The sequence below is a fragment of the Idiotropiscis lumnitzeri genome, chromosome 14 (assembly GCF_059441095.1).
Source record: "Idiotropiscis lumnitzeri isolate Australia: NSW breed Sydney's pygmy pipehorse chromosome 14, RoL_Ilum_1.0, whole genome shotgun sequence".
NCBI classification, from domain to species: domain Eukaryota; kingdom Metazoa; phylum Chordata; class Actinopteri; order Syngnathiformes; family Syngnathidae; genus Idiotropiscis; species Idiotropiscis lumnitzeri.
The window spans coordinates 10,988,137-11,002,152 of NC_142404.1; the positions used below are offsets into that span (position 1 = coordinate 10,988,137).

Sequence of the window (14,016 nt, forward strand, 5' to 3'; positions counted from 1 at the left end):
TGTACTAATTGCAGCATTGGTTCTTCTGTGAATGCCTTCCATACGAAAGGAAAATACGAATGTGCGCCGTAAGCAATGTGTTTTTATTTGTGTTCTAATTTCTAGCTAATTTATATTACACCATATGGAAAACGCCTTTTTACAGGTCTGGCTGTTATGAAATGCGCTTTATAAATAAGGTTCTATTGTATTGTGTTGTATTCACAGTACATCCACACTGAGAGACTGAGATAGAAAACAAGTGATTTAATGTAAAACTATGGACTAATGTGAAAGCAGAATTTACAGCAGTAATCTACAGATCATTTTGTTAAAATCATATAAACTAGCCAGATTTAACACAGATTCTCAAATTACACAACAAACATTTTCATTTAAAGCAATCTATTATACATAATGACCATCAAGTGTTGGCATTTCAGTATTTTAAGATGTTTATAAAAACCAGACCATGACACTTTAGCTATGCAATCACTGACTCTTAGAATTGTTTTTAAACATTTTTGATTTGACTTTGATACAGCTGATTCTTAAAAGATCGGAGAATCGTCATCTTGACATGGCCCTGAGGTCAACACAACATTGTCCAAGCCGATCTCTCCTCCAACGCCTCTCCCACGCTGAGCTTCAAAGATGATCTGTCAGACAAGGCAAGGCAAATTTCTTTATACCGCACATTTCATACACAAGGCAACTCAATGTGCTTCACTCAACCGAGAGCACAACACCTGAAAGCATTCACGAAGTGAACAGCTGAAGACAAAAACTATTCTATAGCTGATTGGGAATCAGTGTAAAACATTTGGCACTGGCGTAATATGTTCAGGTCTCTATATTCTGGTCAGAACTTGCAACATTCTGAATTAGCTGCAGTTTTGGTTTGGTTTAGCTGAAAAAAAACTTTTGAATCATCTGTGTGTCATCGGTATAGCCATGATAGCCAACATTGTCATTCTGAAGCATTTGACTCAAGGGTGAGACACAGTCTGAACTAAAAGGGTCCAAGGACTGACCCTTGAGGGACACCACATATAATAGCCATTTTAATTCATTTGATTCATAATTCTTTCATCTCTATGTAGGGCCTGCATCATTTTAGCGCTGTTCCATTTAATTCTATCCAAGTTTCCAACCTGTTCAACACTATAATATGATCGACTATATTTTATAACTTTGTTTCTGTTTCTGAAGTTCAAAGAGTCCAAAAAATAGTGTTACCTTGTCTTCCGTATTATTATTTTTTGTAGAAAATCCTTCATGGCACTTGTTTTGAATATTGAAATTGTATGCAACATCACCAAATGACTCACTGATTGTGGCGCTTCCTCTTTCCAGGCCACAGTAAGGAGCTCCGTCTGCCATTCCTGATTCCGGCTATGGCTCTGCTCCCAAACCGGGTAAGCGTTGTTATCCAGCATCACCCTGAGCGTGCCCACGTTTAGACCCACCACACGGTAGTTGAATGTCAGGCAGAAGCTGCCCTGTGTGGTTTGGTCACTGAGCAGCAACTTGAGCTTAGCCACGTCCTCCTGCTCCCCTTGCAGACCACTCATAGCCATGTAATACTCAGGACCTGAAGAAACAGCTCAAGATTCAAGGCTGTGCAACCATTTGTCATGAACAAAACAAGTGCATCGTCGTCCTGCAATTTGCGTGTGCTTCCATTTTTATGTTTAGAGGGGGCTAAACAGCATTTGTTGCCATTTTGCTGCTACAAATTTGGTTTTGAACTTGGGCTGATTTAAGTTGCACCAATAAATTTTCCTCCCACTTCTTTGACCACTATCTGCAAATATTAAGCATTTATCAATTTGTTACCTCTGCCATGGTAAGCTACGCTCCAGTCCATGTCATCAGTCTTGTCTTGGACCCATTCACATGCTCCCTGATCAAAGTTGCAGTCCATGATGAACTCTAGTGTAAAGAAAGATAAGTTGCGTTAGTGTCCCATTTGTGAGATAAAGAGTTATTTTTGCAGTGATATAATTCAGTACAACAAAATGTGCACATTATATCTGTTATTGTTTCTATATTTTATTATCAACAATAGTTCCTTCCACATTTGCACAATAGTTCATTTAAACTGTATTTTTAATTACATTATCAATGGAAAATGTTTTCAAAATCAAAAAAAATTCCCACATATGCAACGAAAGTGTGATTTTTATACCTTCCTGAAGTGGCACTGTTTCAAACGGTTTGACCTCTCTGGCTGGACCAAAAACTGATTCAAAGTCCTCTGATGCTACATTGAGAGATGAGTAACAAGTGTTAATGATCATGTTTTGTGGTCCTTGTTGTAAGAAGGATGAGCAGGTTGCATGCAAAATTGGTCAACAACTTTATCACAACCTATGTCACTTTAATGATACAAAAGCCAAACGATGTCTTTCAGCTAGCAAGTTTGGACCTGCCCTGCTGTCAATCACTGAGTGGGGAGGAACTGCGACTTTAGTATGCAGCCCCCAAGCATTTAAGGGCTCTTGTAGCAAACCACTCCCATGGCAGGCGCCTTTAGACGTTCAGACAAGTGACAGCTGGGCTTATTGAACCTGAACACTCTTAAGTGGTCTAGTGCAGTGAAAGATCTCCAGTGCTGATGACAGACCTTTCCGAGTAGAAGTCAGTCTGTTTGCACAACAGCTGTTTTGGGGAAAGCGTAATAAAAGGCTTCTTAACCTTCTCCCAGGGCAGGGGAAGTTGATCCAGGACGAGTTGTATCCCTCAGCTCTCACTTGCCAAAAGTAAAAAAAAAAAAATCCTCTCCAGTAGGTGATGGATGCCTTGAGGCCTGTCTCTTGCTATGTAACGTCTTTCACAGACTTTTGTGTTTCCCTAAAGATTAGAAGTGAAAGGCGACCTAAAATTAAATGCACAACACTTGTAGACCACACTGTCCACTTTTTCTTTTTTTTTTTTATTGATCGCCCCAATTTCTTTACGTGACGTCACATCAGAATTCTACCTGATTCATTCGTAGGAGACATCAGCAAAATCAACAAAGTACTTTTTGAAGTATCGTGCTCCAGTTTCCTTGGCACAATTCCTCTGAAGAAGAATGAAGGTGGTTCTAAAATAACTTGCTTTTGAGGCTTCATCAATTGTAGCTGAATGAGGCACAGTGTTCGAGTGGTTTGTGTACTTTAAAGATCGCCCAAAACTAGTGGATGTGAAATTATCATTTGCAGATAAAAAAAAGCCACTTACTGAAAACATCTCCTCTTGGATTGAGCAGGTTGTCTTCCTCACCTTCTTCTTCCTCTTCTCCTTCCTCTGGAAATTCATCCACTGGTGTCTGCACGGTTGGTTCGCCAATGAACACCTCTCCGTCATATTCAAAAGGCGGCTGGCGGATTCTCGGGGGCGGGGTCACAACCGGTTCAGGGATGATGTTTTTGAAGTCCTCATACTCAGGTTTCCCTCCCAGATTTCCGGGCCTTTCCTCAGAGTCTGGTATGGCTATAGGCAAGAAGAAGAACCAAATTCGACACGTGGGACTTCTAACTTATAGTTTCTCTCCAGATGCTAAACAAATGCAAGATTGCATACCTTAACAATCATCAACATGCAAATGAAACATCATTATAGTAACACAACACAGATTTGTGACCTGATTACAAAAGCATTCAATCACTCCATTTTTTTTGTACATTGTATGTACAAAAGGTCATGCAGTTTACAGGCCTGATATCAAACGTTAAGTGCTTTGAGACAACATAACAAGCCATGAGCAAAGTCAAGAAGAATTCTTGGAGGGAGTCGAGAAAACAGGCGATTAATGGAGTTGCAGTGAAAGGAGCATCTCAAATTCCACGCAATCTCACCATTGAGGACATGATCGGCACTGCCTTTGTTTCCATTCCATGACCTCTGATAAAACGGCTTGACTATAAGAAATAAAGGCACCTTCATTTACCCTGATGGTTAATATCACTCATACTCCACATACTGTAAAGCGTCACCTGGACAAATGCTAATGAGTCGTCCCATTTTTTTTTTAAATTGCCTGACAGTAGCGTATTTACTCATGTGTGCTGACAATCTCTGGCTCTCTCCTTTTAACATCTGCAAAACCTTCCTGGCTCTGCGTGCAGGAAATCAGTCTTGGACAGACGGGTGATGTATTCATACTCAAACTAAAACTATGCAGCCGTAGAATATATGTCAGTCCAGCAGATTGTTAAGGAAAGAAAGGCATCTGTTGTTGAACACTTTGCATGAAGATTTAGGAACGCACCAAATGGAACCCCTGAGACGAGTTGGTTTGTAACTGTGTAGCATATGTGGGATCTCACCGGAACATTCAAAGCCATTGCCTCGGAAGCCTGACTTGCACCTGCACTTGTACGATCCTTGAGTGTTCAGGCAGACAGCTTGACGACTGCACTTGTTGGTGCTGGATGCACACTCATCTAGGTCTGGAAATTGGAAAAAGGCTTTTTGTTTCTTTTAGGACCATAAATAAGCGCAGATGTTCGCCCTGAATTATTTTAGGAATACCTTACCTACACAGTCGTATTTGCCATCGACATATTTCAAATCAAATCCATCCTGGCACTTGCAGAAGTAGCTGCCGAATGTGTTCACACATTGCCTGTTATATGGACAAAGGTTGCTTCCAGAAACACATTCATCGATATCTGCAGGGGAAATCAAACATAAAATGCCAAGTCACGAGATCAATCATAACATTTACATCTCTTGTGTATCAACTGGTTAAAAGTTGTTTCCTCCTCCCTTTCCTGTGGACATACTGCAACCTATAAATAGCATCGGCTCAGTCAGCTATACCATAATATAATGCGCGGGAGGGTGCTGGAGCCTATCCCAGCTGACTACGGGCGCAAGGCACACTTCACCCTGAACTGGTCGCCAGCCAGTTACAGGGCAGACATAGACACCGTCACTGAGTGGGAACTGAACCCACGCTGCCCGCACACAACTCAGGCCAGTGTACCACTACACCATCAGTGACTATATTATATTATATTATATTATATTATATTATATTATATTATATTATATTATATTATATTATATTATATTATATTATATTATGTTATATTATATTATATTATATTATATTATATTATATTATATTATATTATATTATATTATATTATATTATATTATATTATATTATATTATATTATATTATATTATATTATATTATATTATATTATATTATATTTTAATTTCTAATTAAGTTTAAAAATGTAACACAGTTAAATATTTTAACTCAGTTAACTAAGTTTGATTTACTTAAAAAAATAATTAAAGTCATTTACCATATTAGCTGTACATCTTTTGCACATCATCTCAGAACAAAGCACCCTGACAAAGTTTACCACGAGGCCTTGCAAACCTACACTGCTGCTTGTGGGCAGAACTAATAAAAAAGATCAAGGAAAGCTATTGAACAGCCTTTGAATTGAAATATACTTCATATTTGGTGATTTCATATTCATTCATTCAATATATTATTCAAGTAAATATCTGTTACAAGCTACACAAGAAATATTATTGGAGAAATTTGATTAATTGCAATTAATTGTGATTAATTAATTAAAAGATGTAATCGCTTGACAGCGTTAATATTCCACGAACATAATATCAATCAGAATGCCATATTTTGTAAAGAAAATGTTTGGGTTAACTTCCCCTTTAATAAAGCCCAGCTAATCCTGTACTAGCTTGTTGACGCTGTCAGACATTTTCTTTTTAATTTTTACGTTTGACGAGAACTTTTTGAGATTGTCGGCTCTAAGCAGGATATTTCAGAAAACATGCAGCATTAGTGTGTGCATGTTTTCATACATAATGCCAGTAACTGCTGGTTTACTAAAGCCAAGTGAGACAGCTATTTTGCCTTGAGCTGAAGCTCTATTTGTCCAGATGTCTACCGTCATGGGTAGATCTGTCTTTCAAGGCTTCATGCCTTGTAAATGTCAAGAATGGTAACTAGTCTGAAATACGAGCATGTAAAACAGTTTTTTTTTAACGCTTGTTGCCTTGATGAAGGCTTCTGAAATGTCGCCAACTCCTTTATCTCTGTCCTCTTGTTTTAGCAGGACCCGTGCCAAATTGGCTCTGTTTTAGCGCAGGAAGTGTTGTGGAACTACAAACCTAATTGCCTCCCTCTGATTTACCGGCCAAGCACTAGTCACATAATTGAATCTTTATAGAGTTGTCCACTACGAATAAACCCCCAATGCATTGGAATTAAGTCAATTCCTTCCCCCCTTTGTATCATGAGTTGCCTCTTGTTTTCTATCATCTTACTTTGATGTCTTTGATTGTGCCATATGTTAGACAAATGCATACAGTATGTTCAACAGTTCCTCTGAAAGTGCCTTTTTTTCCTCACCCACGCAAGTCCTCTCATCTGCTGCCAGCTTCAGCCCCATAGAGGGGCAGAGGCAACGAGTCTCCCCCTGAACTTCCTCACAGCCATACTGACAATGAGCGAGTGAGCAGGTTCTGGAATCTAACACGCATGTTCAGCAACACACAGAAAAGAAAAACTCTCATGAAAATCGTCCACATTATAAAGTCCGAAGTTGCATGAGACTCACTGCCGCAAGATCCATCAGGCATCAAGGTGTAGCCATTGAGGCAGTAACACTTGTAACTGCCATGGGTGTTCATGCAGCGATGTTCACACGGACGAGGGCTCAAGCCGCATTCGTTCAAATCTTCAAATAAGGAAGAAGTCTCTTTTGTCATGTCTTCAACTGGAAGCAGCGCTTTTCAATCCAAAATGTATGAGCGAGCATGTATATTCACCCTGATTGCAAGTTTTTCCAGTGTATCCCAGGAAGCATTTGCATTTGTTGGGTCCGACGCATTCGCCGTGCTTGCAGCCCGGCTCGCACTGAGCTGGAAAAAAAAAATTTAGAATGAAGAAGCAGATGAAAATTAGTTGTTGGGGGTTGAGGAATGGTTGGATAATGGTCAAACCACAAAGAGTATTTTCATGGTTTCTGGCAAGGTTTAAGAAATTAGACTTCACATTTTGTGAAGAACAATGAAATATAAGGACCAGTATTCATCGGAAATCCAGACTTAAGAATACGTCGAAGGATGTTTATTTGACTTAAGCAACAACCTGGCTATCGCTCAATCCTTCCGCTTTTACACAGAGATGGTGCAAATTTGCAGAATTAGCACAGAGACAGTAGATACTGTATTTATCTACCTGTAATACACATTGCAGCAATTGTGTGGTTTTTTTTTTCACACAATGACAAGGCTTCTCATGATTTGATAATGAGATGTTTGACAATGTCAGTGGCAGCATCTGGTTTGCGTATAAAATACTTAAAAACAGATGGGTAGACTTTCTTCCGCCCGTTCTGGGTTGGTGCCGTTAAGAATGAACAGGCACTCAGTAAAAGAAGAAAAAAAAGGGGAAAATGATGGCTTTTAAAGCCGTCTAAAAGTTTTTTGGTGGTTTGATGTGGTTGCGGGTAAGTTCTTCCACACCAAATTCCAAATCTTTTCTGGACCTTGCTAGTTCTGAGGCAGTCGCACTGTGTGTTGTGTGTGTTCATAGGTTTGGTACGATGTTAGTAACACAACTGTAAAATAAATGTTTGGATCAATCAACCTTGACCTTTCTTACCCTCACACTGGCCTCTGCGATTTTTCTTCCAACCATAGCAACAGTCCAGCGTCCTGCCATAGCGACACACCCCCGGTTGGCTTCCAGTAGAAACTTGTCTGAGCTGCCTTTGTAGAGGAGCAGAGAGGTTTCAGGTAAGATGTGTAATCTTATTGTTGGACCAATATTTATAGCCCACGTGGAGAGTTTGCATTTGATGCTTGTAGCAAATCACGAGTTGCTTAGTAGTCCATGTAAGCATGTCCAAAGTGGAAAATTCAGGGAAACCAACAATTTTTTTTTAGGCTAATTATAGCAGTGGTGTGAAAACCGAGACAAACTGAGGCATCTCCGTGCATGTTCCCTTTGGTGATAAAAGTAGGATTCCCCAATGAGCAACAATCCGTTGACAGGATGTTGCTTATTGAGCGTGAAAATCACCCTAATCAGACTCTTCCTGCTTCCTGCACCTTGACACTTTACGCACCATCTCATTATACCTCTGCTAAGCATAGATCGCATGGGTTTGGTTTCTATGATTGAAAACTCGATTTTGTTGTGGGGCCAGGGTTTTTCTTAAATGTGAAAATTTAGCAGCAGAAGATGGTGGCCAGTACTGCCACCGTCAGTTTGCCTTGGCGGCGGGAGGTCTGAAATTTTTACTGCAATTTTTCTATTTTGGTTATAGAATTCTGTCTAAACTACACAATCAAATTCCCTGTAACGGTGTTTGCAAATGAAGAACCATTCAATATTGTTGAGAATCTGGGTCAAGGTGTTGATGCGGGAGTTTTTTCACTTTTGCCACTCAGAGCCTCTTTTGGGTCCTCTTCGTCCAGTCACTTTTTCCCGTCAATTGGTCCTATCGCAACAATTAAGCACTGACCTGGCATTATAATAAAGTTAAATGAGGCCAACTCATCAATGGGACGATCCATGGCATCCTGAATAAAAAATGTCATGGCCAATCCGTTTGTAACTTTTCATCATGAACTCTAAAGTTGGCTGTTGACTTGCAAACAGATGGACAAGCAAACTCGAGTAATGTGTGCCATGATTTTTATGATATTGACAGAAGTCTTCGCTCCACCGAGTGATATTCTAGTGTACTCTGTTTTTGTCAGCCGGCACCTTCCCTCCCCTTCTGTGCTGGCATCAGCGTGTCAGGCATCACATTTAGAATAATGTACACTGCAAAGGGATTCAATTTCACGGGTATATTTAGAACCTGTAGTAAAATAAGTCTTTTTACACAGAGATGAAACATTTTTGGAATGCATAATAGAACGAGTCACCAAGTTTTGACACCCAGTTAGCTCGGTTTTGGGGAGTCAGGCAGCAAAACCCTGAAAACAGTTTTGGCTCTGGCGGGACTTGCGGAATCCGAGACAGGAGTTAAATCAACCAAAATAGACCATGAGAAAGTGACAGGTGCCATTTAGTTATTAACGTCCTTTGCCCTGTTTAACTGACAGATGGAACAGTGTAAACATCTCATTATAATGATTAAAAAAAGTGTAAATCTGGTGTAATAATTTCAAACATGATTTGGGAACCTACAGCCCAAGGGTCGAGTACGGGTCTTTTTCTGATCTGGCCCCACATGGTATTCTTAAACCAAATATAGGAGCAGATTTAGTTATATGAATGCTGTTTAAAAAAAATCAAAATAATACCCACAAATGCTCATCATGCTTACAACTCACCTATGTGCGTCTGCATCTTGAGATGAAATGTGGAGCAGGAGCAATAGCGCACTGAAGACAGTGATTGGATTCATCGCTAGGAGTTCTCTTCCCCCGGACTGGCTTTTGTGTTGCTGTTAAGACGTTCTCTCAATTGCTCCGGTGCAAGCGCAGATCTCACGCTTTGCATTTACTTCCACAACAAAGACTCCTCCCGGGAAGAAAAAAAAAATATTTTTCTTCAAAGCTGCAGCACTACTCAGTGTCCCATTATTTGCTCTTTGCCCTCTGGAAATAAAGAAGTCAGGACGACTAGGTTGGTTGTGAAGTAGGGGTGGGTTTGTAAGCGGGGTGGGGATTATGTCTCCTCACTGAAACCTAATACACATACCACATGGAATTCCAACTGCAGGTCTGCAAAGAGGCTGGAAGCAACTCAAATTGATCCAGTTTTTGTCTTACCTGTGAGAATGTTACATGGCATGTGTTTGTGTTTGATCATGTCATGTGAGCCGTATGAGTTAATAGTTTAAGTACCCCCCAACACACACACACACACACAGGCACGCTCAAACACAGGCCCCTCATGAGTTCAGTCCTAAAAGTATTTAATGGGGTCTCACACGGCAACATCTGGTCCTCCCTAACCTCAGAGATGGATGGGTTTATGCTTTAATGGTAATTTGGGAACCAACTTCAATGATCGTAGTTGTTGTAAAACACATAATCATCTTAAGTTGGGTACTGTAATTGTTTCAGAGCCATCAACAACTAGCATTGGATCCCCTGATGGCTGAGTAACTTTAAAATCTCTCTCTCTCTCTCTCTCTCTCTCTCTCTCTCTCTATATATATATATATATATATATATATATATATATATATATATATATATAATATGCAAATAAGCAATTCAAGGTCATGTGAAAAGTCCCCTGTGTTGCTCAAGCGCCCATGTGAGGTTTTGTGACTTGGACCCACAATACCTCGAATGTGTCTCCAGTGGAAGTTAAAGGCTGCTAAAAGACATCTGGACACCTAATTTCATTTTTGCCAAAGCTCACTTCAAAGGTAATTCGACGTGGTAAAGCCATCAAAACTATCAAAAGCTTACCGTGGGTGACTGATGATTTTCCACTTAGTTTTAATGGGAAGCATTAAAATTAATCGGAATAATTTGACAATAAAATGTCTTACCGTTATTATAATACTGTATTTTAATATAACAGTCTTTCGTTATTGTAGTGTCAGAAGTGTGAGTAGAATCATTTGCTCAGTCCATTAGTGAGTATCCAACCTGTTTTCTTATTATACTGTTACTTTGGCATATGTGCACAGCTAACTGTTAACCAGTAGGGGGAGACCTGTCCCAACATCCAAGATAGAAAACAGACAGCCAGATTAAAGGTTACAACATTTAGTCACGTGTTGCAAACTTTGGCAACTATGAAATGAACTTATTTGACGATGGCTTACTTGCATTAGTTTAGCTTTAGAGTACCTATTGTTTGTAATATTGCTATATGGCTGCGGTAGTCATGATTTGATGTGATCTGTTGTTGCAGGAGTATTTTTTGTGCTTTTTCACTCTTCACTTTCTTTGTGTATCATCACTGACCAGTAAAAAAGCAGGTGTCTCCATAACAACGATGAAAAAAAAAGTGTTGAAATTGTGCTTTTCAATGGACAGCATTAATTTGGTTCAGGTAATTTGCTTGACTTGAAAGGTGGCCATTGATTGTGTATTTCCTGGAAGAGTTCAATACAACAACCTCTAATGCATCTGCTACATGATATTGCTCATATTCGTCTGCATATTTGGAAATGCATGTTGCAAATAATGTTATAGGCATTGTTTACACAAGCATTGCAGAGTGGGCATACCCCCACCCACCCCCACTAGAACTCATTCAGACAATTGCAGTGACCTGAGTCGATCCTGAGCTTTCAAACAATAAGTTCTAATTTGATCACACAGTGAATGGCATTATCGGACTCCCCGCCTCCGAGTCAACACGGAGACGCACTCATCCACTCAGAGTGATCAAGAGCGAGGCTTTTACTATAAAAGGAGACGCGTGACAGTTGATGGGTGACTTTGTAATGCGCAGACGCAACCACATCCTGCCCTCAGCGGGAGATGACACGCACAGACTGCAAGACAGACTCAGATAAGAGTGCACTAATAAAATATACTTAGAGGTTATGCACTCTCAGCTTAATGGAGGCATGAAGGCATATAAATAGTATGTGTTATGATTTTATCTTTTTACTCCCTCCCAAGTGTGAAAAGTTAAGTTTTGATCAGTTAGTTATTTGGTTAGTCGGTTTGCTATTTGGAAAAAAATACTCCAAAACTGATTTCCATTTGCAATGTTGGCTGTTACAGTCCACTAGGATTGGGGCCGAGCGAAGCTGTGATCCAGTAGATGGTGAACAAGCTCTTCTCTGAGTAAGAGGGGCAAGTTTAGAATTATTCAATTCCACAGAAGTCTGCGCTCGACTTCTTGTTTACTTGAAGGGCTCTCTTGCGCAATAGTAAATTTGCATCCTCAATAATGTTTAGATTTCGAGAAGACTGTCAAATTTCATGGAACTGCGTACATTCCTATTAACACGTCTGTGTTTGAATCTCAATTCAGGCCTTCCTCTGACAAGTTTGCATGTTCCCCCTGTGCTTGTGTGGGTTTTCTCTATGAACAAGTCTCTGCTTTTCTGACAACATGCATTTTAGGTTTATTGAAGTCTAAATTATGAATACTCATAGCTTGTACAGCCAGTGCCTGGGAGGAGTCAAATAAACGTGAACTCATACAAGCAATTCAGAGAACATATCCACCTTGGCCCCCCCCTCCCTCTCGAGTGAGATCGAATCGACCCCCAGCAAGCCCTTTAAATTGATTCCTGTGACGACAGAAGTGCACTTTGTATTTTGTCTTCAGTTTGTATTTCCTCGCATTACCAATACAGCAGCACACACAATGCACCATGGGGGGTGGGTGAAGGATTCATGAAGAACTCCTCTACCCCTCCTGGGGTTTGATGAGAGACTCCTAATTTTTTTTTCCTGGTACAAAACATGATAGTGTCTTATTAATTCTGTCTCAGATGCCAATTGGTAACGTAACTTCACCCCCCCCCCCCCCCCCCCACACACACTTTTAGTGTCAAGTGTGATGCTGACCTACCGTCTCAGTAAATGTACTTTGGCGAGTTGACTCTCACTTCTCCGTTTGCACTTCCTGCCACATCATCACATAGCGGAACCTCAAAATACGAACGCGCTAATGGTAGTTTACAGAACATGACTAAAAATATGCCTCAGAAGTTGAACAAAAACTTGGAATTTGAAGCAAATCTTACGGGAATTCCCTGGAGCTGAATTCAGCAGGAGCAAAAGATTCACTCTGCATGGGTTTTTCTTTTTACTTTAGCAACCCTTATTCAGTCCATTCATCATCATCAGTCATTAATGTTTGCACGTTTCAAAGAAATAATGCGAACACGAGAAAAGCAAAACTGCGTAAAGCTACAATCTTGAGAACTGTTAAGACTTGCTTATGATTGAGGAGAAAGGAAAGCGTGGCAAAACGGAGCGGCTGATGACTTTTCTGAACGTGTAATGGCTTTAGCAGGAGGTCCAACCTTTGCTTTTTCACAGACACCAACAAAGGCAGGATACTGCTGCAGCTGTCTGTACTTTTATATCGCAAGCTGGCAGATAATCGGCCACGAGGACAACAACACCAGCAATAATGCGATTCGCAAATGACTTGTCTTCTAATCCTGGGATTGCGCAAACAAAGGTGTCTTTACTATGAGGATCGATGTGTCTGTGAAGCAACATTTAACCTGTTAAAAATGTGGGTAAAAAAGACACTAAACCGGCTCTTTTATGTTAAATTACAAGACAATGTTCTGTGAACCGACCCTCTCTCGCTTCAGTGCTCATGGGACATGCATGCCCAGCACGATAAAACATGCCCCAACATCAGATTAACTTAATGCCTCCATTATTGTTGGAATCATTGGCTCGTCTGTGTTTCAACATTGTTTGGTTCTAAGAATGCGTCCATCAACTAAACCTTATAAAAATGACGAAAAAAAAGTTTCATTTCCTGTTTCGAGTCGGGGCTGAGTTTGTTGTTATTGCTAAACTGAGTATTATCTTTGTAAAGTCAGAGTTTTTTTGATGAAGCTCTTGCATGGGATCTCCATCCCATTTCATTGTGTACAAGCAACTAATATTTTCAGTGGATTTGCAATTATCCAATCATCCATCCATTATCTGTTCCGCTTTTCATCACAAGGGTGTATTTGCAATTATGTTAGTGAGATTGATTACACATACTATGAAGGCAGACATTCTGATATTCTCTAGCATTTGGTTTTTGAACACGACTGGCCTTGGCCTTATTATTAATACATCCATTTTGTATAACGTTATCCTCATGACGTGGTGAGCTGGAAACAAGGCTGGAGTGGACATCTGGCTTAGAGCGCAGATGCCCGGTGGGCCAGCGTCTTTTGGGGCTCATGCAAATCTGTTTTTAGAAAAGAACGTTTGATACTTACAGTCAATGATATCCATTATTTTCAAACAAGAACAAGAAAAAAACATGGATGAGTAGTCATTGTTCATCATACCACTCACAGTCAAAAAGTACCTGCCCATCATAAAATAATAATAAAATGAATCAATTTGGAATACTTTTTATTTTAAAATATT

General features: G+C 40.0%; 1 protein-coding gene across 2 annotated transcripts; it reads right to left on the bottom strand.

Moving 5' to 3' along the window:
* Nucleotides 1-281: 281 nt before the first annotated feature.
* egfl6 (EGF-like-domain, multiple 6) lies at nt 282-9,607 on the bottom strand. 2 transcript variants are annotated; one of them, XM_088314348.1, is made up of 13 exons: nt 9,310-9,607; nt 7,625-7,731; nt 6,787-6,879; nt 6,576-6,695; nt 6,368-6,487; nt 4,506-4,640; nt 4,296-4,418; nt 3,825-3,887; nt 3,208-3,459; nt 2,171-2,245; nt 1,819-1,914; nt 1,311-1,573; nt 282-638 (listed from the first exon to the last, which is right to left on the bottom strand). In XM_088314348.1, exons 1-13 carry the CDS (start codon nt 9,381-9,383, stop codon nt 531-533), a joined length of 1,629 nt encoding a protein of 542 aa, XP_088170474.1. In that variant the 5' UTR covers nt 9,384-9,607; the 3' UTR covers nt 282-530. The 2 variants fall into 2 exon arrangements, with proteins under 2 accessions (XP_088170474.1, XP_088170475.1); XM_088314349.1 differs by lacking the exon at nt 3,825-3,887.
* Nucleotides 9,608-14,016: the final 4,409 nt, after the last annotated feature.

Coding starts and splice junctions, on each gene's coding strand:
- egfl6 (XM_088314348.1), bottom strand. CDS start 9,383: ATGAATCCAATCACTGTCTTCAGTGCGCTATTGCTCCTGCTCCACATT. Junction 6,696..6,786: donor TGGAAAAACTTGCAATCAGG/GTGAATATACAT, acceptor CCTTATTTGAAG/ATTTGAACGAATGCGGCTTG. Junction 1,574..1,818: donor CGTAGCTTACCATGGCAGAG/GTAACAAATTGA, acceptor CTGTTTCTTCAG/GTCCTGAGTATTACATGGCT.